This window comes from Stenella coeruleoalba, assembly GCF_951394435.1.
Source record: "Stenella coeruleoalba genome assembly, chromosome: 11".
NCBI classification, from domain to species: Eukaryota; Metazoa; Chordata; class Mammalia; order Artiodactyla; family Delphinidae; genus Stenella; species Stenella coeruleoalba.
The window spans coordinates 8,809,220-8,837,040 of NC_137157.1; the positions used below are offsets into that span (position 1 = coordinate 8,809,220).

Genomic DNA, 27,821 nt, shown 5'->3' on the forward strand with positions numbered 1-27,821 from the left:
CCCCCTGGGGAGCTCTGGCTGGCCCGGATGATGAAGCAACCAACCTCCTTGCCCATCAGCAAGCTCTCTGCCTGGTGTCGTGAGAGGCCTTCGTGAAACCATCTATCAGGTGAGATAAAAGCAGAGGATCTTGGTGAGACTCCAGAGTGACGGTAGGGGTGAGGGTAGGGAGGGAAGGAAGTAGGGGAGAGATGACCCAAAGGGAGAGAGGCTGGGGACTGCTCAGCAGAGAGCAGACAGAGACCAAAGAGGGGCCAGGTGCTTTTGAAACTAAACAAACGCTCCAGCAGTTTACAGGCGAGGCAAGTGAGTGCTCCCCTTGAGGCACCTCCTGTCCCGTTCCCCCAGGAGAAGTCTCTCTCCTGCTTGGAAATCCTGAATCATGGAAATGTGCCACTGCACCAAACGGGACAGCGTGGGAGTCACTCACTGTGGGGAGTGGCTTCCTGCAGGCAGCTGTGACAGGGATGTCTCTAGAAAAGAACTGCAGGGACAGGGACCCCTTGGGGCACTGGAGGCAATGGGCAGGGCCTTGGGTGCCAGCTCCGGGCTGAGACCTTGGTGGCCGGGAAAGAGGGTCACAGCCCAGGGCCCCTGGGTGGCGTGGGGCGGGAGCGGCTGTGATCCCTGCCTGGCAGAGGCTGCAGGGCACCCAGGGAGGCCCGTACACACGCTTGGAAATAAGCAAGGCTGGTAGCAGCCAGAGAGAGGCATCTACACAGCCAGCTCCTGGGCCCTCCCCAAAAACCAGGCTGGAAAATAATCTTTACCCTGGAAAAGAAGAAACCAAGGAGAAACTGCTCTTTCAGGCTGGCAGCCTTTGGAAGCATTGCTGCAGGGGTTACAGCGTATATGAAAAAGGCCAAACTCTTGCACAGGGGCAAGTCAAACAGTGGCTACAGCCACGGGGCAGGAGGCCAGAAACCTCTCTCAACCACAGAGAAGTGGAACAAGTGTTTGCAATCCCTCAGCAGCCAAAGGTAGGGTGGTGTCCTTTTGCTGCAAGGTGCCTGCTCTAATTGCCACCCCTGGAAAGCCAGTATGTGTGTCCCTTTAAGATGAAGGTCCAACGGGCCACAGCTTTGGATTCCTTTGTGAGCAGTTCCCTGTGCTCTTTGGAATGTAGGAACTGAACAGACATGGGTGGCGGAAGAATGTCCTTCCTCCAGACCTGGGACTTGCAGGGGAAGGTTGGTCGGGCTCTGAGGGGAGCCTGGAGATCTGCCTGGAGATCCTGCCAGAGTGTTTGCCATGCAAACCTACCATGCTGATGAGTGGTCACCACAGGAAATGTAATGGGGAAGGGAAGAGAATGGGACCCCCTCCACAGCAGCCATCCTCAGAGGAGATATCTCGGAAGAGGCGGCAAACAGTGAGGGGACTGTTCAGAAAATACACACTTGTCCTCCATCTGGAATTTGATAAGTGACTTCCCTCAAGACTTGCAAAAATGTCCACACCCTGCATATGAAACGAGTGCCAGGTTTTCCTATTACACATCGTTCCAAAAGCTATTCATTCGTAGCTAACAGCTTTTATTAAACATCTACTCTGTGCTGAGCCTCCTTCTGGGGATATAGTGGATACAGTGGTGAGCAGCACAGACAAGGACCCTTATGGAACTTCTTATATTCTAGTGCGGTGGGGAGAGACACACCATAAACAACAAAGTAATAAGAATATTAAGTGTGTCAGCTGATGTAAGTGCTGTGGAGGAAATGAAAACAGAGGAGAGATGGGGTGGGGGAGTCATTCAAAATATGGTGATGGGGGGGTCTCACTGGGAGGGCGACATTCTAACTGTAAAGGAGACGGGGGAGGCGAGGAGAAACTGGCAAAGGAGTCGGGGAAGGAGCAGCCAGGGAGGCGGGAAGAGAACCAGGAAGAAGGATGTTCTGGAAGCCAAAGGAAGAGGGAGAGATTCCCCACATCGAATCATGCTGACGTGATGGCCTACTTTCGGCCACTGGGACCAGCAGTTCACGGTGACCTTGAAGTTGTGTGGGTTCTGGAGAGAATGGCAGGAGAGGACTTTAGGACGGCAAATATAATGATTCTTTTGAAGAAGTGGAGTCGTAGCTGGAAGGGGGTTTGGAATCAAGGGTTTTGCTGTTTGGTTTCGCTTTTTGGTTTTTGGTAAGATGGGAGAAACTGCGACATCTTTGTTTGCTGCCGGGAAGGATCCGGCAGAGAGGGAGGCAAGTCGATGCGCGAGAGAGGGGAGAACGTCTGCTCGAAGCGCAGATGGTTCTTTCCAAACAACTGCAGGAAAGGCAGCGTCTGCGCAGTTGCAGGATGTGGGTGGATGCAGTGAGTCAGGGCGGGTGGGGTCGAGGGGCTTTTCTGGGGGCCTCCGCTGTCCTGGAAGCCAGGCCATCCGCCGAGAGCGCGGTGTAAGAGGGGCTGCAGGTGTGCCGTGCTCACTTAGAAGATGACAGGGCAGCCTCAGGGGACCCCTGGCTGAGGTCAGTGGTCATTCTATTGGTTCAGTGGTCACTTTGTTCTTCGGCTAGACCCTGACCCTCACACAACGTTAGATTTCTATCTCAACCCTGTGGTCAATTCTTGAGGTGCACGTGACCCAATCTCAATTTTTCGTTTCCTCTTTACGGAGGGAATTTCCCTGACCTCTCTCACTGGTGCGAACATGGTTTCAGGAAGGCCGAGAGCTTCGTCCTCCTGGCTGGGATGGAGGGTGGGTTGGGAGATAAAAGAGAAGAAGGCTGAAGGAGCAGCTGTTGAGGTGGAGTGGCCGAGAGCGCACCCCACGCACCCCCGGAATTCTTGGAAACCCCATGGTTGCAATTATACATGATGTTAGTTTATAAACTTAAAATAGGTGATTCTTTTTTTTTTTTTTGCGGTACGCGGGCCTCTCACTGTTGTGGCCTCTCCCGTTGCGGAACACAGGCTCCTGGCGCACAGGCTCAGCGGCCATGGCTCACGGGCCCAGCCGCTCCGCGGCATGTGGGATCCTCCCGAACCCGAGTCCCCTGCATCGGCAGGCGGACTCTCAACCACTGCACCACCAGGGAAGCCCAAAATAGGTGACTCTTGCCCATGGTATAAAATTCAAACGAGAATGCTGTGCAATGCGAATCTCCCTCCCACCCCTGGCCTTCAGCTGGGTGGTTCCCTCTCCAGAGGCAACCATTTTTGACAGCGTCCGGGCTGTGCCGGGATAATTCTAGTGGCTGCTGCAGTAAAGGGGAGTGTGTGGGGCAGGCCCATCTCAGCAGGCTGGAAATACTTACTCAGGAAACTTGATGTCTATAAAATTCTTGGGCACGTATCCTTCTTGGCTCCTAAGCTCCGCCTTGAACCACTCCTCTTGGTTACTTAAGATCTACAGGGAGGAGAAGGAAGGACAAAGACACTGTGGGGAGGACTCCAAGGAGCGGGAGAAAGGGGTTGCAGGGCAAAGAAAGCGCTCTGGGATTTAGAGGAAAATAAGCCCAAGAAGCCACACAGCTGCTCGAGTGGGGAGCGGCTGGCTTATCTTTGGAGTTTGGCTTCCCTTGACCCCAAGCTATTTCTGTCCACGTGGGCCACCCACTCATAGGACTGCACCTGGCCTGACCTCCCAGACTCAGGGCTCAGGGGCTTCCCTGAACCCCTTTTCTCCTTCTGTTTGGGAGATTTGTGTCCCAGATCTTAGCACTTTAAGCTCCTCATCTAGGCAGGTAGTTTCTCCTTCTCTGCCAGGTAACAAGGAAACTTTTAATTTTAATTTGCTCTTCGTTTTTCACACCAGCAGATTAAAACGTAAACATCAAGCGGGGGGCTAGCTTTGAAAACAGTAACTCTTGGTGTTCACACTCCATGTTTTCACAAAGAGTTTGGACATAACTCAAGATACCTGGAATGCCTTTTCCAAACTTGCTTTTAGACCCAGATCATAGGCAAAACCAGAAGTTCTGTCTCATTACTGTAGGGTCTTACCTCGACCGCGACCCCAAATGTCATCACCTGCCCTGATTACTCGTCTGACCCTCCAGACGTGGCTCTATGTGGCTTCTGGTTATTTCAGAAAATCTTTTACCATCAAAAGACAAATATCTGCCCCCCCCCCCCACTGAGAACATTTCTAAAATATGTAACGCAGACTCAACAATAATTCAAAATGAAGATGGCAGAACAAAAAGATGGGAAGAAACTTGGCGATGTCACGGAGCCGCTGAATTAGCCACCCAGGAGCCCTCCTACTTCTGGACTTTGCAGGAGAAATTATAAATCTTCTGTTGTCGTTTAAGCCAATTTTAGTTTCTGTTTCTTGTAGCTGAAAATGTCATACAATAATAAAGAGGATAGCAGAAGATGGATAGGAAAGGTTGCTCAGAGGAGAGGCCATCTGGGTTGCCCAGGCAATGAAAGGAGCCACCCAGGCGAAGTCTGATGGCAAAAGAGCTACTTCTGGGGAGTGAGGAAGAAGGTGCATTCTGGGGACAAAACATCTCGGTCAGGGGACAGTTTAGATTGTGACTCCAGGAGAAGAGAGAGGGGAAACCAGGGGCACAGGGCCTTGCAGCCCACGTTGAAAAGCATGGATTTTTATCTTGAAACGTATGGGGAGCCATGAAAGGCTTTTCAGCAGGGAAATAGCACAGGGAGAATCAGAGTTAAGAACGGCATGCTGTATCAGAGCGTGAAGATGGATTGGGGCGTAAAGTCAGGGGAGAAAGTGTAGGAAGACGCGTGTAGCCATCTAGGCAAGAGACGAAGGGGATCTGGCCTGAGAACAGGTGAGGACAGATTTCAGAGGAATCAGGAAGCACAAACGGGCAGGACTTCCTGACTGTTCGCAGAGCCTAGGGAGAAGGGGAATTCTGGGATGCCTCCGGATTTCTGGCTTGGGAGACTGAGTGGGTGGCGATGCCTTTACTAAAATAGAAAATACAGGAGGAGGAGCAGGTCTGAGGGAAAACTCACAGACTTCAGGTCGCCTGTACGGGAATCAAGTTGCCCCGGGACGCTCTGAGAAGGAAGGATTAGCGAGCGTTGGAGATGTGTGTGGGGCTCAGTGGAGAAGTGGGGGCTGGAGCTAGATTTCGGAGTCGATTCATCCAAAAGTGGGTGGACTTGAAGCCTCTGGTTTCTCCCTCCCAGAGATGGGAAGAGAGCTGAAGAGAGCTAAGTAATTGAGAAGCAGGGTTGAACTATTTCTAATATCACTCCTGAGTCTGGGATGAGAAGGCCTGGGGTCTAGCTTGGTCCCGTCACTAGCTGTCTGACCTCAGGCGAGTCAAATACCATCTGCCAAATGGGGGCAATAAAAACTGGTCGGCGCCTCACGGAGCTGATGCAAGGATCAAACGCGCCCTGGTACCTGGACGTCCTTCAGAGAGTACAGGCTGTGTTTTTAAATATAATTCTGTAAAATGTGATATTCTTATGAGGGAGAACTCCAGCTCTGAAGGACACGGAAGGGTTTATAAGTTCTTTAAAGTGTTATATGTGTATGTTTTGAAGGTAATCATGTGTTCTGAAGAAATAAAAGTGTGTCCCATGTTTGAGTTCTAGAATTGCTGAGAAAAGAAAACGCTATAGTTTCTGACATCAAATGTGACTGTCGGCATCACTAAGGGCATGTGGGTACGCGTGTGGCAAGGGGCCTGTGGGGAAGGTGGGAAATCTAGGTCAAAGGAGGAGCCAGGGAGCTCAGCAGCAGGGCCTGGCTGCACATAAGGAACACGGGGGCATTTCACTCTGCATCAAGCGTAAAGGCTCTGGAATTCCTCTCTCCCGTCACATGGGAAGGCTATGTGCGGCTTGGGTAGCAGCAGTCAAGTAGCAGGGTGAGCAGGGATGAGGTAAAAGGCCATTTGGAAATCGGTGCTGCACGGTAAGAACCACACTTCGCTCTGAGCTTTCTGACCCCAAACCGGCTGCAATTTTAGTAATCGTGGCTCATACCCATCTACCCCCTCTAGCAACCAAAGATTGTCCCACGGTGCCAGCCATTTTCCCCACCACCCGGTGCTCGGTCGGCCTGAGATCACGTTCCCAGAGAGGCGCATTTATTGGCTTTCTGTGGTGCATAGAAGGCAAGGTTTTAAAAAGATCTCATTTTCTGCAAAGAAGAGTCTTTGGGGGGAGGTGTTTTCCTCCTGCCGTTGTTGGCTCAGGGCCCAAACTTCCTCTTCCTCTCATCTCTCCATTTCCTCCGTCCCCCTATCTCCTTTCCCCGTCTTGCAGAGCTGGGCGAGTTCAGCCTAAACGCATGAGGTTTCACCCTTAGCTCTGCTGTGACTTAATTCTTACAACGTTGCCTACCGGAATCATTTTCTGGGTTACATGGCCTGAGAATAAGTTAGACGTGGGAAGAAGACAAAATGTACGGTTGGGTGAATTTTAAAACTGGATGAAATTATAGCTCTTAGAGGCATAGCAGAAATCCGAAGTGCTGAAGAAGTTAATTACGTAGGTCTAACTCTGGGGGCTTTTCGGTTGCTGTTTTAGTAGGAAGAAACGGGGTCGTGTTAGACGTATTACAGAAGCAGATAGAGATGGCCTGGGTCGAGAGACATTTTTTCATAACGACCGGCAGATTCGAGTGGGAAGAGTAAGTTGCGAGCTGTGTGCAGCTGCGGGTCCAGAGGGGCTGATATGAACACGAAACATCCAACCCCTGACTTTTGGAATGTGTCTCGCACAGGAGAAACGGGATCGAGTCATTTGGCCAGAGTTTGTGTCCAGCATCTTGTTCACCATTCTGGGATCAGCATCTAGTGAGCACCTGCTGTTTGTACTTAGGTGCCGGGAATACAGAGATGAACGAGCTGGGGCCTGCGCCCCCGGGGAACTCAAAGTCTGCAGGGGGCGGTTGATGGTAAGCGAGACATTTTGTGTACCTTCTAATGAAAATGTCTGTTTAGTCTTTTAGCGCTAAAGGCCAAACACGAAAGAACATTCCATGAGTGAATTGCTGGGGCAGTTAAGAGCTAGCCTTGAAAACAATTTCAAAAAAAAAAGAAAAGAAAAGAAAACAATTTCCAGGATCCTGGGGCTTGTTAGCCATCTCCAGAGGAGAGGGTTGTACGTGGAGACCTACAGGCAGGCCCACGGACCACCATGATACAGACCTTCTGTGAGGCTGAGCCGACAAGCCCCCTCCCCTTTCCTCTTTACCCCTGTGGCTGCAGTGGATAGAATTTGAAAAGAAGGAGGGGTCTGGCTTTCTGATGGAATTCTAAATGAGTGTGCAGAAACGCAGTTAACAATTCAAGACATATGTACCGAGCCCCTACCTGGGGCCATGACTTGTGTTAGATGCTGGGAATATACAAAGATGAACCTGGCAAAGTTCTGCTCTCACACCAGCGGGGGGATCACCCATTCGCTCATTCATCGAATGTTCATCATCTTTCTGTTGTTCTGGACCCCGAGGCAGGCCCGGCCCCAACCTGCGCAGAGCTCTGGGGAGTGGAACAGCCACCACGTGCGCGGACAATCAGGACGGCACGGGGCAAGGGCCGCAGTAGAGGTGGGTACTCAGGGTGCAGAGGGCCGAAGCTCGGCCTGCTTGTAAATAACTGTCCTGTGAGGCGGGAGTGTGAGTGCCTTGAGCAGTGTGTGAAATGCTGTGGAGGAGCTGAAGAGGGAGTATTTAATCTACCGGGGTGGTCAGGAGCGGGGAGGATTAGTGAGGGTTCCCCGGTAGAGGTGGTCAAATATGTGTGTGTGGGAGAAGGGCATTCAGAATACGGGGAGAGCCTGAAGAAGGAGAGTTTGTATATTGCAGCGTGACCTGGGGCATTTCACACACAAAGATGTGTGTGTGTGTGTGTGTGTGTGTGTCGCACGTGTGTATGTACGTATGTGTATGTGTACGTATGTGTACATGTTCTTGCACGCGAGCATGATGAGGTTGGGCAGTAGGCTGGGGCCAGAGGGCTTAGGTTTCCATCAACTGGTCATGGGGAACCACTGAACGCTTCTGAGTAAGGAAGTAATGTGATCTGACTTATCTTCTGGAAAGATCCTTCTGGGACTGGTACGTAGAATGAAGGAGGAAGAGACGGGAGGCAATGAGGTCAGTCAAGGGAACACAGTAATAGTCTGAACAGTCAGAGGCAGCAGGAATTGGGTGATATTGACAATACAGTGATCATTTATTGAGCATCCAATTTGGGCTGGCACCATTACCCCTAATCCTTTCTATAACCCTGCAAGATAGGCATGGCCTCCACTTATAGATGAAGACACTGAAGCTCAGAGGGGGAAAGTGACTGACCCAAGGCCACACAGCTAATGGGCTGGGACTCAAACTCAGATTTATCTGGCTCCAAAGTCCATGCTCCTTTTTATTGCACCAGACTCCTCTCCAGTGAAGAAGGGATTGCTTGGGAGATATGATAAAAGAAAAATATTCAGGGCAGAGAACAGTGTTTAAGTGTGGGACAGAGCTTCATTCAGATACAGGAGAGGGGCCGTTAGCAGTGTCTAATCCTACAGGGGTTTAGTAGGGTCCTTACATTCCACAATGAGGAGATCACCAGTGGACTTTAAGGGAGCGTTGGGGGTAAAAGACAGATTCCAGAGGGTTCCAGTGGCGTGAACAGGAAGTGAGGGAGTGGAGGCACCCAGCATAGAGAATTCTTCCCAGTGCTGGCAGTGAGGAGAAGAAAGAAATTAGGAGCTGGACAGAGAAGCAGATTTGAGGAAAGTTTTTTTTTTTTTTTTTCCTTTTTCCTTTTCTGGGGAATAGGGAAATTTTAAGCCAGATAGTAGATTCTGTCTGAAATGGGAGATGAGGGATGCGACTTGCCCCCAGCCCCCCAGGGAGGTTCTCTTTTGGGTGAAAACACTGGAGAATGGTAGATAATCACATGGTCACAATACCCCACAAGGAAGGGAGGGACTGCTCACCTTGTCGCAGACCCTCTGTGACCTTGGTAAGATCCCAAGGAAGTGAAGGTCACTTTTTCCTGGGTCAGCAGCCCAAGCAATATTTTGACCTTGAGAAGTTCCAACATGGAAGGCATACTCTTGGCAGCCACATTACCAGATCTTGCAAGATGAGAGCAGTCAGAGGGATAAACATTGGGGGGTTAAAATTCCAAACCACGTCATCCCACCTGGTTTGTGCTCCACAGACACTGTCCGAGTCACCCTCTCACGTATGATAGGGTTCTTTCCATGGCAAGCATTTATCTTCGTGGAGAGACAATGGTGGTCTCAGTGCCACTGGGTAGTCTCAGGAGGCCCATATGGGTTGCTGAGGACCGGGGATCGGGGTATCCGAGGTGCTCTGAGGCCAGGAAGGGGGACATAGGTGCCAGAGATTCCCCAGTGGCCTCTTGAAGGACTCCTATGCTATTTTGCACAAAACAGGGGCTAAGATGCAGAGTCCGTAAGCATGGTGCATGAAATGTGGGAGGAGACCAAGACCTCTTCAGTTCAGCAAGTGGCCACTCCAACTCAAGTGCGGGCAAAGAAAAGTTGTGAGGAACCCCTGAGTGGTGGGTGTGCATGGCCTTTGTTGACCCGCATCTCCTCCAGCTGACTTTCCAGATGTCCCCATCCACACCTTCCTCCTGTAAGTTCCAGCCGTGCTGAAACTCACAACGCTGACCTAATTCTGCCTGGGCTCGCCCACCTCTGAGCTTTAGCCAAAAGCCCGAATCACCTTCATTGTGTTCCCTGACAACTGATGTTGCCACCCGTTCCTACAACCCCATCTTTCAAGGTGGGATCACTTGTCCCCTCACCTGTGCTCCTGGGCACTCAGATAAGACCATCTGTGACAGCCCTTTGGATGGATTTGTTTCCCCCTCCAGACCACGAGCATCTCAGGACAAGGATGGTGGCTTATGCCAATCGGATTTCCATCACCCGGCCTGGTAGCTGGTGCACAGGCGCTCAGAAGGAACCCTTTTGAATGAGGCAAACTTCACATTTTGAAAGGAACTGTGTGTATTTCTTGAGAAACAAAGGATGGATTGTTAGATTAACTCAGTGGCTAAACCAGAGTAACCTAAACTCTCCCCGGCTCTCCCGGGTCCCGCACCACCTACCTTCAGAACATCTCCAGCGTGAAAGCTCAGTTCATCCTCTCCTGAGGCCATGAAATCAAACTTGGCAATGGCTTCCATGTTGTAACGCGAAGCTGGAAGGGAAATAATGTGGTCATTGTGCCTTTCTGCCAGGAGGAGGGCAGTCTTAGCAGTTGGTGGAGAGGGTCCAAGGTCTCCAGGCCAGAGAGGAAGGCGTAGGCACACAGTGAGGGCTTTTGTTTTCAGAAAGAGCTGCACGAGCTGCTAGGATCCACTTCCCGGCATCATTCTGTGAATCCCCAGATGCCAGGAGCAGGAAATGAAGGCCAGCCACCGCCTTTCCCCTTCTCCTTTCATCCCCATTTGCTCTCCTGGCCTGTAAGCGTTTCTGGGGCATCTCTGTTTCCGGTTGATAAGGACAGAAGACTTGCTATCATCTCTAACTTGAGGCCTGGGGGCCTGGAAAGACTGTTCTGTAAACACTATCCCAAGGCTGTCCCTCGACAGCTATATTTAGCCAGGCGGTGTTAATTAGACAGATGCCATTTTCTCTTTTACATCTGAATCATTTAAGAGAATTAGACAGCATTGGTCAGTGGGGAACTTAGCGGCCTTCTACATGGTTTGAGAGTGGAAAGCATTCTGGTTTTAGAATTGGGAGACTAAATGAGTCAGATTCCTTATTTTATTATTATTGCGTAAGCCAAGGACATTTTGGAAATTTGCCTTTTAATACCTCTGAATTGAGTTAAAACATTGGCTCCTCCTAGTAACACATGAGACCTGTGTAAAGATAAGTAAGTCAGCCCACAAATGAAATATGGTTGGTTTTTTTAGGAGGCGGCGGGGTTGTAATAGAAAGAGAGCAGAGTCCTGGTTGTGTCCGTGAACAGCTGTGTGATCTGTGCGAGTACTAAACCTCTTGGAGCCTCAGTTTCCTCGTTCGTAAAATGGGAATCATAATGTTCAACGAATAAGGATGTAAGATGAAATTAAAGAATAGATGCAAAATGTTGTACAAGATAAAGTTGAGTAACAGAGCATTTATGTTTTAGAATAACGTTATGGAATGAATTTAGCCTCAGCAAAGGCAGCCTAGCCAAAAGCCACAAAAATGTTCTTCTGATTTCTCCCACCTCCTCTAAACTTTTCTCATTGCAATTTGAGGCTTGGGCTTCCCTGGTGGCGCAGGGGTTGAGAATCTGCCTGCCGATGCAGGGGACACGGGTTCGAGCCCTAGTCTGTGAAGATCCCATGTGCCGCGGAGCAACTAGGCCCGTGAGCCACAATTACTGAGCCTGTGACAGTGAGAGGCCCGCGCACCGCGATGAAGAGTGGCCTCCGCTCACCGCAACTAGAGAAAGCTCTCGCACAGAAACAAAGACCCAACGCAGCCAAAAATAAATAAATTAATTAATTAAAAAAAAAGAACTTTGAGGCTTATTCCCTAGGACGCTCAAGTTCTTTGGTTCTCTGCTAACTGTCAAGGACACCGTCTTGAGAGCTATTGTTTGGCATTTATGTTTTGCAAAATTTGCTTAAGTCTGAAACCCTCAAACCTAACTGACTTTCAGTGACCAGGAAACTGGGACCACAATTATCCTCTCAGTGGGAATTTCTGCCCAAGTGACGAGATTTAGGTAAATAAGGAAGGTGGCTGCCCGTGGGAGGGGGCGGCACCCGGAGATCAGGGGATTAAAGCGGACTGCAACCCTGGTGATGGCAAGGGGCGCCTTCCTCTGATTTTCCACATTTGCTTGGTCTTCCAAAGGCAATTTATAGAGGTGAGTATTACCAATCCCAAAGATAGATATTAAGCAAAAAATATTTCAGGATCCAAAGGAAAATGTCATAGCTCACTGTCTGAGCTTTATCACCAGCCAAAACTTATTTCCAAACCCAAAATATATATACTTTTTGTGCACTTTCTTCAAGATCTGTCCGTCTAAGGCAAATTAAAATTTTTGTGACCTAGGATGACCCACTCAACAGGAAGAAGTATTCTGTCCTCCTGAGTGAAAGCTAAATGCCTTTGCTGACTTGCTTCACCCCATTACTTTAACATGCAAAGCTCTCCCTAATTAAGGCCTTGCCTCTGGTGTGCAGGAAGATGGGCTTCTGTGGGTCACCCACATGGTATCAGCAGCAGACATTGGTCACATCAAGAGATCAAGTGTCAGGTGAATAGTCCTAAAAACCAAGATCCCATTTCTATGCAAATTTACCTTAATAAGCAGGATGGAGACAAGGGGAGGGCAAATGCTAAACATATTAGAAAGTCACATACATTAGAGATGGAAAAAAAATATCCAACACATGCTCTAGATATGACCTTGAGCTTGGGAGATCTTTCCTACATTACATGTAGCTCCAGGCTGGCTGTAAGTCATTCAGTGAGAAGGGCTGAGGCAGAAGTAAACTTGCTTCTGAACGGTGGCACTTTTCTCTGCCTTCCCCCAGGAAGCAGGTGGTGTGGCAAAGCCAACAACAGAGGCGTGTCACAGAGCTCCCCAGCTTGTAATATTAATCCTGGCTCAGAAAACCCAGTTAAACAGGCCCACTCTTCGTGAAATCACGTTGAAAAAAATCTGTTTGCGTCCCATTTCCGTTTGTGAAATGAAATCTGTTCAGATGCTGTTTGGTGGGAGGGAGATGCTCAGGGTGGAGTGGGGGATGCTCTGTTTTCATTCAAATCACCGGGCTCTGCAAGTTCTTCCCTTGAATTTATCATTCTCTGCTTCCCTAATAGCGGAGAATGGTAAATGGGCCAGCCCCAGGGGTTGGTCTTCTGTTTGATCACAAAAATGCATGGAAAGTTATATCCTATTCCTTTATATCCATTAGTTTTAATTTTGAAAAGTTAAAAATTACCACCAGGGGAAAAATGAAAACAGAACTAACATAGTTTATTCCGTACTTATCCATTTTCTTTGGTACCTACCACCACTGCATACTGCAACTGGAAAAAGAAAACAAATAAATGATGAAGATAAAACATGGTAGCAACAATTCCAAGAGAGAAAAGAGTGGGGAGAGAGAGAGAAAGGTCAGCAGTCCCAAGAACTCAAGAATGTGGTGGAGCCTTCTTCCTGCTGTTTGCAGTTACAATGCTGCTGACCTCAGGGGAAGATGAAGACAGACACCTCCTCAGAGAGCCTCACAGATGGGTTAAATGCGTTTTCCCTTCCAGTGATCAGCTTTAGAAACGGCTGCAACGCTACCTGCCATAGAGCGTGAATGAGAAGTGACAGCATCCAGGTGCCAGGCCCCTGCCAGCAGCCTCCCCCCTCATCCCGGCCTCAGTGATGGTACCCTTTGTTCAGGAATCCCGCCTCCGAGCCATGCAGGGCTCCTGGCTCTGCTTCTCACCAGCCCTCTGCATCTCTCTCACTCTCCTGCTTTTACAAATTGTACGGAATACCCATCAGCAGCCCCGAGACACAGACTACCACTGGACGACACCACACAGGACATCCTCAGCACGATTTTCTCTGCCCTGGCCTTTCCATTTAAGCTTCTTGTACCGCCAAAAAACCTGGAAAAGAGTCAGGCTATATACCAGGAATGCTTATGTACTTCTAAAATATAAGTCACCGTGGAGGATGAAAACAAAAGCTAGGAGACAGCTCTTTAAAAGAGCCTCCATTTGAAAGCCAGAGTCAGGGGATATGTTCAGAAGAAACGCAGAGTTAACATCAAAATGGTACCAGGCAAGCAACTTCTTGAACGATTTCAGTTCCTCCTAATTTGGCTATGAATAGTGAAGGTTCCCGTTTTACTTGTCTCTGGAAAAGAGCGATTGCATAACAGCACGGAGCTGTTCCGAAGATTCCGGCTCAGGACCCAGGGAAAGAAGGAGCCATGTCCTAAGCTGAATCGCGACAACACTTCCTGTTTTGCTGGAGAGAGCCCTAATTTGAATATTATATGACTTGCCCCAGTTTCTGTTGTCAGGTGGTTAAGATTATGTCTTGAAACAAGAAGAGAAACTGCTCTTGATAAGTATTTCTTATAGCCTATTTATCAGGACACGAGCAACATAATTTGTATTGATTTATGGATTGATAGAATAGTGAGGAGTTTACATTTTAGGACTTTGGCTGCACTGACCAAGAGGAGCTTAGCTGAAAATGTAAAATGATACCAGCTCTCTAGGTTCACATAATGCGCATGCTTGGAATCTGCACCCTTTCATCGGCAAAGCCCCTCCTGGAGACCGTGGGAAGGCAGTGCCTCCTCCTCTGAATTGACAAGGTCAGCTCAGTGACTTTTCAGAAGTGCGAAACCTCACAGTGCCAGGAAAAAATGATGATAGATCGCTAAACCTCACTGTACACAATAGATCTGTTCTTGGAGAGTTATTATGAAGAGAGTATTTGCAAATGGAATCATTAGCATGCATTATGGAGGCTCATTCTACAAAGGAACCCCGTGGTGAATCCCTTTACAAAATGGAAAGGAAAATTTGTTATGCAAATAGCTATCTTTTAATTGATCTGTTTGAAAGGCTGGGTTTTCGTGCACTGAGTCTTAAAACGGAGCGCACCTGTGTATCTACCTCTCTCACCGTGGGTTAAATATTAGTTCCCCCTTTTCTTAACCCCCAAATGCTTTCTAAAAACCTCTTCTACTGATATATAACATCACCCCTCAGAATATAGAGTAGGAGTTCTGTAAAGGGCCAGAGAGAAAGGGTTTTCGGCTCCGCGAGCTGTACGGTTTCTGCCATGACCACGCATCCGTGCCGTTTTCCAGAAGCCAGCCTGAGAGAACAGTCAATGAACAGGCAGAGCTGGGTTCTGATACAATTTTATTTACGCTCACTGAGACTTGAATTTCATATAATTTTTACATGCCACAAGATATTATTATTCTGATTTTCCCCACCATTCAGAAAGAGTAATAACCATCTTAGCTTGTGGCCAAAAATACGTGATGAGTCAAATTTGACCTACTGGCCGTAGTTTACGGACTCCTGGTATAGATGTTTTTATCAATATTCTATCTATCTCCCCTGATAGTCTGTAAACTTCTTGGGGTCTTAGGAGTAGCTGGACCTGGATTTGAACCTCAGAGGTGGCATTTACTTCCCAAGTATCAAAGTTTCTTCATCCCTAACCCGGAAGTAGCCACCCTTACTTCACAGGGATCCTGTGTGTAGATGTGTAGAAAGACCCTGGCGCACAGTAGGCATCCAGTAAATGGTGGTAACGGTTGTTATTTCTTCGTAGATGCCCTACGATACCTCACCAGTGCTTAGGCACCTAGCAAATGCTTGTTGAGTGACTGGAAACATGATAAATGGCCTGCCTTCAGAGTTGCAACTGTAATTGATTTCCTCAGGGAAGGGGCAACTGACCGGAGGACCCGTTTACAAGGATGGATTAATTTCCCATTCAAAGGTGCCCTGACTTCTGGGCAAACTCAGCCAGAGATAATGAAGCAGGCACCCATGCTAAAGGTCTGATTTATTTAATCCAATAGAGGGCAATGGTGCGTCCCAAACAGTGGATTCCATCTCATAACTTTTCTGTGCATCTCGAGTCCCCGCAACCTCTCTCCAAACAGTTTGGCGACTGTCTTCTTTCTCTCTGGTGCGTTTTAAGGCATATAAACTTTAACATTTCAAAGAGTCTCAAACCCATAAAATACAGAATTGCTTTGATGGATAAAAATTGGAAGACATCTGCTCCTACACATTTTCTGATGCTTAAATTCTCTCTGAGCTCCCTAGAAAGTTGGTCCCCTTTCATCTCAAAGTGACCAGTCCCTCTCTGCTACTTTGAGTCTAGGTTTATGATTTGTGTTGAAATCCCTACTGTGTGTTTTTCTTTTATCTGAACCTTACAGCTGTGGTTAGGGCCTTTCTGCTTTATCACCTCTTACTGGGCATTGGACAGAGCAGGAAACCAAGAAAGGTCATAGATTGCTCTTCTTGAAAATCTGTAAGCATAGGATGGACAATTACCTGTAACTCACCTGTTAGCCTCTGCTGAAATATTTTTCTAGAGACCTAAACCAATCTATTCTGGAAAAGAAAGTGAAAAAAAACAAGAAAGAAAAGAAAAAGGCTGCGCATGGCCAAGTGACCAAGGGCTGGCCTCTCCTCCCTTTGCGCTCTCAAACGACAACATTTTGGCTCTATTCGAAACCAGCAGAACCTCGCTTACAGGCTACCTCTTTCATTAGCTGGCCATGTTGGAAACGTTAACCTTCTCTGGATGTCTCACAAGGCTTACAGATTCCTTTACTGTGCCTGCTCTTGAATTACTTCTAATCATCCTCTGGGGCCCTTAAAATAGAGAGCCTCCAGTCCTATTCTAGTAAGATCCTCCTTCTGGTTTCTCTGGAGACTTGGATCTGAGGCCAGGTGTGGAGGGTGAAGTGGGAGTTGGAATCATGGCGGCTACAACCAAGCTTGCAGATAGCCGTGAACTTGGGAGCGGCCACCATGGGCTTCTCCTTTAAAAGATTTACAACCAACAACTCCTATGCTTATCTGGATCTGCCAAGTCAGAGAGGCAGGACCATTTCTTTTGGGGTTTAGGATCTCAGGGGCCTTCTCGGGAGGACCTGGCCTGTTTCCATAGGTACTCTCTCCGTGGGATATAAACATTTCTGATTTTTATTGCAACCAGAGTGAGCCAAGACAAGCAAAACATACTCCGCAAACCATTTCTGGCTAGTTGGCTGAGATCTTTGTACTGTACCCTCTAAAAGCCTCCATTTTAAATGATTTTGTGCCCATGGGACATTCTTATTTTCCTCTTGTCCCCGGGTGACTCATTATTTCCCCCTCATAAGCCCCAGGAAAGCATAAATCCCCTGGCGTGACCAGCAGGGGTGAACACACGGAACTAGAGGGGCCCTTTGAAGCTTGTCCGAGGACAATAATTCCTCGGCTGCCGATCTGCTGATGCCAGTCCTGAAGCCGCTAGGAAGTGGCCGATGAACGGAAGCCTTCAGGGAGCCCTCCATCTCCCACGCAGGTGTGTTCCGCACCGAACAATGCATCCTCTAGCTGCTTCAGTGCAGAAAGTGGCAACAGAGCGGTCTCTGATGACAGGTTAACTCATGGGCAGCAGGCAGTGGGATAGGAAACATGGGTAGGGGAGGCGTGCTCTCTGCAATGGCCTCAGGCTCAGCCCATAACCACGCACTGCAAGGCTAGCGGTACCCACCCTGACCTTCTAATGCCTCTCTCTGCCAGGACCTCCTGCAGACCCTCTGCCAGCCTCTTAGGTTCAGTCCAACCTGGGAACCCAGCCCTGCCTGGACCCCTTGGCTTTGCCCTGAGATTTTTTCCTATTTTCCAAATGGGAACATCTCCCCAGCTAGAAGGCACTAGGTTTCCAGGTTTGGAAGCCAAAGAAATATATTTCAAAGACTAACAGACAGACGTGACACAACCGGAGAGTCCCTCTGAGTCCCCGATATCCTTATTTAATCAAATTGCTCTTCCGCTGGTCCCCGTCTGTCACTGTGGATTATGGAGATTTCATTGGTCTCAAGGATGCTTTTTCCTCTTTTAAAATTAGCTCCTCTTTTCCTACTTAAGGTTTTGTGTTGTGTGTGTGTGTGGAGGGGGGAGGGATGGCAAGGGGAAGGAAGTAGAAGAGGGAGGAGACAAATCAGGAGATGGTCCCTGTGCAAGTCGCTCCCCTCCCCTGCCTCGTACATTGAGTGATGCCCAGATAAAGGGTCATTTGCTCTTCCTTCTTCTGAGTATCGATCACCTTACTTTTCTTTCATCGACACCAGTTTGGTTTATAAAACATAACTTTCTTTTTAAGTTCAAAGCACATCATATAAAATCTCATTCGTCTTCACACTTTTTGTAAGAAAAATCTTTCTTGAAGCAAAATGTGGAAGTTCTTTCAAACTCAAGCAAATTCTATTCGTGTTTTCCTAATGTGCCGGTCTCTGCAAGGTGAGGCTGCCAGTAACAGTGACCTGGTTTCACATCTCAAGTCTGTTGCCGGCCTGGTAGCTGGGTAAACAAATTCTCCGTGCCATGGTTTTCTCATCAAGACTGGAGAAAATAATCCTCACCCCACAGTGTTTTGGGAAGAGGATGTAGAAGGCATGGCTCATCATTGGGGACCAACAGTTTGGTGTGTCTTTCTCCAGAGCATTTTTGCCTCTCAGCTATCTACCGTTCTTTCTCGTAAAGAATTTCAAAACTCTAAATTCAAGCATATACTCCTTTTCAGCTTTTCAAGGCCCCATTTTCCCCCACTTACCCTGGGCAAGTGTTAGCTTCTCCCTACTTACTATGGGGCCCTGGCTGCAATGTCACCAGAAGGTACAACGCTTGTAATCAAGACAAGCCAGTAACTAAAGAGAAAAGATAGCACTAACCAGAGGGAAGTGGGGAAATGGAAGGTTGAGAAACACAAAACTGATTCGGCTTCTAAACCCTGCCGTGGGCCCAGAGCTCGGTCACTGCGTTGCTATCTTTAAACAGGAAGCTCCAGGACAGTCATGTAGGGAGAGCACATGGAACGTGCCTCACCGATGGCTAGGAACAAGAACCCGCAAAGACTAAGTTCCATTTATCGCCATGGTCTATCACGTGCCAAGGGCTTCACAAACGGCCACCCCTTGCAACACGCATTATTATTATTATTATCACTCACATTTTATGAATGAGAAAATGAGGTGAGTTTAGGGTACGTGCTCTCTCTTCTCGGTCCTAGCAAAATAATGCAAGTCCTGCACTAGTTCAGGATAATTGCTAACTCACTTAGGGCCGCCTGAACCTTCCTGGGCTGCTGTCCATCGGCCAATGGGAGCAATTCTCACATACCTGCAAAATTCAAGCCCATTGCTCCTTGGTCAAAGAGGCAAAGACTCCAATAAATCTGGCGGACCTCACACCAAGCAATCATGCTTTAAGGCAACTGCAGATGTGGAAACAATCTCAATTAATAAACTTACAAGCAGCTGTTCTCTTTTCCTTTCCTTTCTGTTCCTCTCCCTCTCTCTCCTTGCCTCTTTCTCTCTTGTGATATCATGGTTGTCTAACCTTTCCCACCATCCACTTTCCCCACAATGTGTTCTGCTGTTTTCAACTTTTTTTTCTTTCTCTTCAAAACATTAGTAATTTACCATGGATCTATATAGTTAGAAAAAGTGTATCTAAAATGTTCCTGTTTAAATACCTTCTACACTTTTCTTATTCAAATAACCCCATGAAAACATCAATCTAAAACAACAACAACAAAAATGAAACAGAAAGAGCCCATGACCCGGAGATGTTACCTCTAGCCCCACTCTGCTGCAAGACTTGCCACTTTCTCATTTTATCCTGATGGTTTCCTAAAACTGTAACAATTGTCGACAGAAACACCAGGAATCCTGCTGGCAAAACCCAACCAGGAATGAAGCATTAAAAATACCCAGCTATGGGGCTTCCCTGGTGGTGCAGTGGTTAAGAATCCGCCTGCCAATGCTCTAGAGCCCGAGAGCCACAACTACTGAAACCCGCGCACCTAGAGCCCATGCTCCACAAGAAGAGAAGCCACCACAATGAGAAGCCCGTGCGCCACAACTAGAGAAAACCCACGCACAGCAACGAAGAACCAATGCAGCCAAAAATAAATAATAAAAAAAATAAATTAATTTAAAAAAATACCCAGCTAAAATCAGAAATTACTTAATGAGCCCTACAAGAAGGGCAAGAGGAGTGGTGGTGGATGTGAGTGGAAGCCAAGAACGAGACAGAAAGACAGACAGACATTTTACACATCTCCAGTCTCCCTTTTTTTCCCTTCTCATTTTCTATTCACATCCTGATTTCCCCTAGAATACATCACTGGGATTTTATGGTGCCCTCTCTTTTCCTTCTGCCCTTCTGTTCGCTTCGTGTTTGTTTTTATTGATTTGGGCTCTGAAAGCTTGGCTCATTTATCACGTATTTGAAAGCCTCCATCTTCCTGCTCTGTCGTCACCAGGGTTGTAACATCATTCACAAACACTCACAGCACCCGCCCCCCCATCCCTTTCCCTCACCATCTGTGCTCTGTGCTCCCTTAACTTTACCAAAGCACAAAAGGGTAGAGTGAATGACTGCATGACCACAGCTACTTTCATCTTCTTGTCACTTTTACTTATATTCCCCAGCCCCCATTTATTATTGGAATGCGGATCATTTTTTTAGCTCACAGGTCTCAAAAGCTTGCAAAAGTGGACGTGAACCGTATGACAGCGTACCTTCCTTCATTTGATAAGTCTGTTGCTGAGAAATTGGAGGTAATTACATTTTTCTTGAACAAGTCACCCCATAAAGGTACTAAAAGGCTGCCAATAGAACGGAGGATATTGTGAATTGCTTCCATCAAATGAATAACTGTCACATTCTTACTTTTTGGAAATGTAGGTCTTAATTGGAGTTTGCTTGAACTGAGGAACACCTGTATTAGCCTTGTTTAAAGCAGTTCTCTTTTTTTAATTGCCAGTTTTGATCAAGTAGGGCCCTAAATCTTGGATTCTCAAAGTCAGAAGTGACCCAGAAAGTTGGTGTGGTCTTTCCCTAACATATTGCGATGATAGAGAATGGGCGTGGCGGGGGGGAGGGGTGCCGTAGGGAGGGTGGACTTGGAAGGAATAGACTAAGAGCTTGGTGAATTGGTTATATGGAACCAAAATGTCTCACGATAATTTTCAGTCTGAAAGCTTAGACATAAGAATTTGGGACTTGTGAGCATCATCTTCTTATATTCAATTTTTTTTTCTTCTTAGGGCAACATTCAGACTAAAAATTATTGTATTCCTTCCCTCTGCTTTTCTCTTCCAACTCTTTTTTTCATAAGCAAACTTAATGCCTTTTTGGTCTTTATTCCATAATAAATGGAACACGGGCTTTGGAGTCAAGCAGAGTTGGATTTGAACTCTGACTCCTTCATTCACCAGTTGTGTGGTGATAAACAAATTGGTTACCTGTGAACTCAGTTTCCTTACCTAAAAACTCCCTCCAGGTTGACGTTAACCTCTTAAACTATTTTTTGCGTATCAACTCCAAACCCGCCAGTTCTGGTAGTTATCACTCGACCTGTCTTTCTTCATTTTTTTTTAAAAAATTATTTATTTATTTTTGGCTGTGTTGGGTCTTCGTTCTGGTGCATGGGCTTCTCACTGAGGTGGCTTCTCTTGTTGTGGAGCCCGGACTCTAGGTGCCTGGGCTTCAGTAGTTGTGGCACATGGGCTCAGTAGTTGTGGCTCACGGGCTCTAGAGCACAGGCTCAGTAGTTGTGGCGCACGGGCTTAGTTGCTCTGCGGCATGTGGGATCTTCCCGGACCAGGGCTCGAACCCGTGTCGCCTGCATTGGCAGGCAGATTCTTAACCACTGCACCACCAGGGAAGTCCCTCTTTCTTCATTTTATTCTCTAGGAAATCATGAAAAATGCAACCGGATGCCTTGCGGAAAGCAAACTGTGCTGTGCTCTTTCCAACTCTCAGGAAAAGAAAAATCAGAACAGGTCAACTCTTCCTTGACGGACACACTTGGGGAAATGCAAAGTGGAAGAAATTCACCTTCTCACTCACTTTCCCTCTTTTGTGTTTTCTGTTCCCCACTCCTTGTCCCCTTTTCCAGTCTGTTGAGTTTCCTTTTCTCATGTCTTTTATTTTTAATTTTTTAATTTTTTGGCTTCGCCGCGGGGATCTTCCTTCCCTGACCAGGGATCGAAACCGGACTCTCTGCAGTGGAAGTGTGGAGTCTTAAGAACTGGACCATCAGGGAAGTCCCTTCTCCTGTCTTTTTTTTTTTTTTTTTTTTTTTGTGCTACGTGGACCTCTCACTGTTGTGGCCTCTCCCGTTGCGGAGCACAGGCTCCGGACGCGCAGGCTCAGCGGCCATGGCTCACGGGCCCAGCCGCTCCACGGCATGTGGGATCTTCCCGGACCGGGGCACGAACCCGCGTCCCCTGCATCGGCAGGCGGACTCTCAACCACTTCACCACCAGGGAAGCCCACCTTCTCCTGTCTTTTAAATAGGCTGCTGTCACATTAGCTATCGTGCCCCCATCCTCCCTCTACCCTATGCTGCCTGCTTGATGGAGCAGAGACCCCTGTGTGTTGAAGATTTCTGACACACACACTTTCTGAGGGTCATTTTTCCATTCAGAATTCGTCGATGTCATGTTGCCATGCCACCTCCCAGATCCACTCAAGACTCTTGTTGTCATTTCAGGCCTTCAGCAATCTCTCCCCCGCCTGTCTCTCTAAAGTGACTTCAGAGCACCACGTACCCCGTGCAGACGTGCTTTAGTGACTGGCCCCTCACTGTCCTCTAAGCACCCTGTCTGCATCCTTGCCTCTGCACTGGCCCTCCTTCTGCCGCCTAACTCAGGCTGCTCTGTGCAGCTATGCAGGTTGTCCGCTGTACAAGGGCCCCTGGCTAAGGCTTCAGTGGGGACTGAAATCCATCTGGTGCTCTTCTAACCAAGCTGCCAGTCCAGGTGTGGGGCTGCATCTGCCTAGAGTTAGGGCCACCCTCTCCTAGCTTAAATAAAGGCCCCTGGTCTAACGTCAACTGCTGCTTCAAGGCCTCCCTCAGGGTCCGCCCCTGTCATCCCCTATGCTCCCGCTGTCTCTTACACTTTCTGGGGACTCAGTGTATCTACCCCTTGCTTGCTGCTGCCACCATGTCCGGTGAGGTGGGCAAGTGCATGGGCTTTGCAGTCAGACTGCCAGAGTTCAGACTGCCAATGGCTATCTGGGTGACCCTGAGCAAGTTATTTAGTCTCTCTGAGCCTCAGTTTCCTCATCTTTAAAACAGGAAGAATACTAGTGCCTGCCTCCTAGCGTGCTTGTGAAAAGCATGTGAAATATCCCCCTGCACCACTTAGCATGGGGCCTGGCACATAGTAGGTGTACTCAGGAATTGTTAGTTATTGTGACTTCCCACACATTCCTCGATTATTGAGATGTGTGTGGTTCACAGGCAGTACGAATGAGGAAATGTATACCTCACTAAGTAGGGGTGTGAGATAAAACACGGAAGGCCCAGTTCAATTTGAATTTCAGATAAACAAAAAATACCTTCTAGCATAAGTATATCCCAGATGTTTACCTTCTCCACAGAACTCTCAAAGAGGAGGACTGGCTCATTGTCAAGAATGATGGCAAAGGATCATTTCTTTGCACCCTCTCACCTCAATTCTCCCTGCTGTCCCTTCTCCTCACACCATGCTTGTCCCATGAGGCCTTTGACATGAAAACTGAGGAGTGGGCTATCCTGTGGGATGAGACCTGAGGTGTCGGAATGAAGCCTTTAGGCGTTCTTGTGAAGGCTGTGGTTTGTGTGTAGAAGTATATATTTTCCCATTCATATACCCTGTGAGCCACAAAACGTCATACTTCCTACTTTCTCTACCTTTCTGGTGTTACTTGCTAGTTTTAATATTGTGTGCGTGTCAAAAGACACGCGTTTAGCATTATGCATTCTGGAATGCTACATGTTTTGATAAGTGCATTTCATATAGTGGAATTTCTGTCTTTATAAGTGAATTTTCTTATAATCCATATTTGTGGTAAAGCTGGAATCCTCTAAACCTTCTTACGCATTCAGATATTTCTCTTGTGATTATTCCGGCATTTCACATCATTATTCTCAAATTCACTATCTGCTTTCTCATATCTATAATGTGTCAAAATTTTCCATGCTTGGCATTTGCACCACAGTAAAAGAATTCCTGGGCACCAGCCCCAGTAAATTATTAGTAGTCTCATCACGTAGTCACCAGGTTGATGTTTACTTGTATCGCCCACGTATCCAGTCCTGATAACAGATAATCCTTGAATGGGTTGTTGATACCTCATCCTTTCTTTATATGATTTGTGCCTTCCTAGAGCCTTGTTTCTTCCTGGAATCATTGTAGAGGAAGTTACTAAACCACCAGCAGTGCCAAATGTGGTTCTGTTCTTTTCATGATCTTCTCTTTTTTATAGTCTTTCATTTCAAATCCTCCGTTACTGACTCCTTGCCCAGATTCTTTCCTCTCTCTTAATTCTGTCTGCATAGCCAAGAAGCATCAATTTCTCCTCGGGCTAGTCTTCAGATTTTCTGCTGCTTGACCTCACTAGCTCTCACTCTCCTTATTTCCCTCAAGAGTACCTCCTATAATTTAAGCATTCACTCAACAAACATTTACCAGGCCCCACTTTGTGCTGGGCACCCTGTTCAGCATGGAGATTCCGAGTGGACTGGGGAGCCTATCCTAGCCCTCAGATGGCTCAGAGTCTTGTAGGACAGACAGACACGTCGACCAAAGAAGCAAGAGCAGTGTGACAATGGAGCCAAACCTCAAGTGGTTGAGGACCCCAAGGAAGTGGCTTCTAATCAGCCTGGGATGGGTAGAGGCAGAGCAAGATACCCCAAAAAGGTATCAATTGAGCTGAGACTTGTGGACAGGTAGAGGGCACGTACATCACAGATAGAGAGAGAGGTGTGTGCAAGAAGGAACTGGGGAGCCCAGTGTGTTCATTATAGCCATCGGGAATTGGCAGGAGGTGGCGTTGGTGTTTCCATTGGGGGCAGGTCATGGAGGGCCTTGCATAGCATACCAAGGACGTTGGACTTTATCCTAAGGGTGATGGGGACTCACTAAATGTTTTGATAATATTTGCATTGGAAAATGTTTAATCTGGTGGCAATATGAAGGATTGGAGGGCAGGATGAACTGGAGATGAAGAAACTATTACAGTAGCCTTGGCCTGAAATGATGAGGGTCTGAAATAGGACAGTGAGAGGCTGTGCTCTTTCTCTTGGCATTGGGCCTTTGCACATGCTTTTGTCTCCATAGTAAGTGCTTTACATGTATCCTCTCACTTAATGGTGTCTGAACCTGAGGGGTAAGAACTAGCATTATGTCCATCTGACAGATAAGGAAATTGAGGCTCAAAAAGATTAAATAATGGCCCAGGTTCACATGTATCAAAAACTGGTGGAGCCAGGATTCAAATCCAGCCTGTGCACGTCACTGATATTGTATAACTTGTCTTAACTCAGGAGAATCACTGTGACTTTTTGACCAATTAGGAGTGGCTAAAAGGCAGAGAAGAGTCTAGGGCAGCACCATCCAGTAGAAATATAATGCAAGTCACAGATGCAAGCCACACATGTAATTGAAAATATTCTAGTAGCACATTAAAAAGTAAAAGGAAATTTTTCAAAATAATTTGTTCTATTTAATAAGTCCAAACTATCATCACTTCAACGTGAAATCAGTATAAAATATTAAAATATTTTGTCTTCTTTTTCTGAACTAAGTCTGGTATGTGGTTTACACTTACAGCACATCTCAGTTTGGACCAGCCATATGTGAAGTACGTGATAGCACATGTGACCAGAGGCTACAAGACTGGGAAGCATGGGTCTAGAATGGCTCTCGTTTTTCTGCCATGGACAATGTAGTAGATGGCAATGACATTTTTGGAGATAAGGGAATATAGGAAGAAATGATCACTGGGAAAGAGTTTGAAATGCGAAATATCTAAGTAGAGATTCCCAGTCAGGGGTTGAATACGTAGGTGTGGATCTCAGCAAAAAGGTCTGAGTGGACATATACATTTGGGAGCTATTCTCATCTAGATGGTTGTTAAAATCCCGGATTAGAAGGAATCACATGGGGAGATTATGTAGAAGGATGAGCCTTTGGAAACAGCAGGAAGGCATGGATGCCTTGTGCAGGTGAAGGAGTTCATCTGTAGCAGCAGATGAGGTATCTCCCCTTGAACGGGAAGGAAGGAGGACAAGGTGAGTGCGGATACAGAGGGTAAGTCTGTGCAGGTAAAGGGTGTGGGGAGGGGCAGGTGGTAGGCCTTCTGACCCTGTGTTGGCAGGGGTTCTCCTGACTCATTCTGACTCATTCTACTTCTTTCTTCTCTTCTGTGGAGAAATGAACCCTAGTTTTTTATATCTGACTGCTCACAAAAGCTTTATGTGAAAAGGGGAGGAAGAGGAAAACAAAATATGAATATTTGTCTAGCTGGGGACCAAAACCAAGATGAGCATTCATTTCCCCTAATTGCCACCCCATTCTCCTTCTCTCTTTCTTTCTCTCTCATTGAACTTTTTATTTTGAAGTAATTATAGACCCAAAGGAAATTGCAAAAGTAGTACAGAGAGTTCCCTTATACTCTTTATCCTGCTTCCCCCAATGGTGATAAAGGTATCACCATAGCATAGTATCAAAACCAGGAAACTGACATTGGTACAATACTACTAACTTCTTTTTTTTACCACTTCCTAGAAAGAAGTAGCCTGAATAAAAGAATCAAAATGATGTAAGATGTAATGTCCTACCAGGTCAAGAGCTTTGTGTGTGTTCAAGAGGTTTTATCCCTGTAACTAAATGACATGCATCAGACACCGCACTAAATGCCCCTGAAATGCTCAGGCCAAAAATACCTTCTTACAGACATTTGTAATTTGCACCCACATTATTTGGTTAAACCAGACTCTTCTCTGTCTGTTTGGTGGTTATCTCATTATGGTGAACAGCAAAGAAGGATAGACTGTTCTGTTGTTCCCATCAGCATCTCTAACAAGGAATGTGTGGCTCAGAAAAGAGAAGCCATATGCCCAAGACTGCACCATTTTACGACCTGGGTCTCGCTGACTACAGCACTCTAGTTCAGTTTACGACATCGTGCTATCTCTGGGTAGATGGCTATTTCATGCCCCCATCTACACAGAGGAAAACCAATGGATTAGGAGGGAGTCAGCATTCAGATAAGTGACTCCATCCAACGTTCAAGCAGGGAGGATTTCAGAGGAACCCACGGCACCCAACACGATAGATTCCTCAATAAATACTTAGAGGTTAATGGAACCAGCTCACAAAACAAAGACCGAAAGGAGACAGGCACATTCCTCAAAAGCAGGATCAAAGAAAGAAACAAGAGTCTCTTTGCTTCAAGGAAACAAAAACCAACGAGAGAAAATTAAGCCAACTTGAAGAGAGCAGTAGCAGTCCATCCAACCAAGGTATGGCCAAGGCGAGTAACACATTTATTCACAGAGAGTGAGAGAGTTCTGTGGTATTTTCACTGCAAGTGATAATTTGTTAACGGGTAAATATGCAATGACTTTCTTTCTCCCTTGGAGATAAATGAGCTCACATTCTCAGAACAAAACAAAACAAAAATACAATATATCTGGCAAGAGGTAGAAGACAGAAAAAAGAAGTAACTCATCCATTAAGATCTGAAAAGCAAAGGAAATACATATTTCCGGTAGCTGGCTGAAAAGAGTTTAGCCTTGACAATTCCTGAGCAGCTGAAGAAGGAAAAATTTAGCAGGAATAGACTGAATAAGGGTGGTCAGGTGCCTTGAGGCTGAGCGATCTCTATAAAAGGACATTTCTCCTACACGGGCTTCATATTTATTCTGTGTATCTACACCTTCCCTTATATCACAGAGTATTATATGTGTGCTATCAGTAATAAAATAGCTTTTATCAAATCCAAGAAGACAGGCTGAGAACAATTTGCAGCTGTGAAGACAAACTAAAGGGAACAGGACACAGGGAAGGGGTTTTGTAATCCATTGTAGCCACTGGAAAGGGTCTTCAGCCCTCAAATGCCGAGACAGAGCAGCACGCACATGATGAGAGAGGAGGAAATAGCTGAAAGCAAGTCAGCTCTACAAATGCTGTTATCAAATAGTCAAGTGGAGGGGAAAGAAAATCTCTTGTTTGGTGGACTGCCTCTGCATCGACCGCAGTTCAACTTCAGCCAAGAGGTCTGTTTTGTCGTTGACCTCCCCCTAACCGTGCCACTCGGCCATTTGTATCAGACCCCGGCCATTGGTTTGGGGA

The 27,821-nt window shown here is 47.0% G+C and overlaps 1 protein-coding gene across 2 annotated transcripts in view; it reads right to left on the reverse strand.

Moving 5' to 3' along the window:
* Nucleotides 1-27,821, reverse strand: part of GRAP2 (GRB2 related adaptor protein 2) — a gene marked incomplete at both ends in the record, with an annotated part of 60,566 nt that overhangs the window by 7,490 nt on the left and 25,255 nt on the right. Inside the window, 3 exons of one of the 2 annotated variants that reach the window (XM_079937454.1) lie at nucleotides 1-102; nucleotides 3,255-3,346; nucleotides 10,017-10,108. In XM_079937454.1, coding sequence (XP_079793580.1) covers nucleotides 1-102; nucleotides 3,255-3,346; nucleotides 10,017-10,094 — 272 coding nt within the window. Of the gene's footprint in view, nucleotides 103-3,254; nucleotides 3,347-10,016; nucleotides 10,109-27,821 lie in introns of those variants that run through there. The other variant, XM_079937455.1, reaches the window with a different exon arrangement.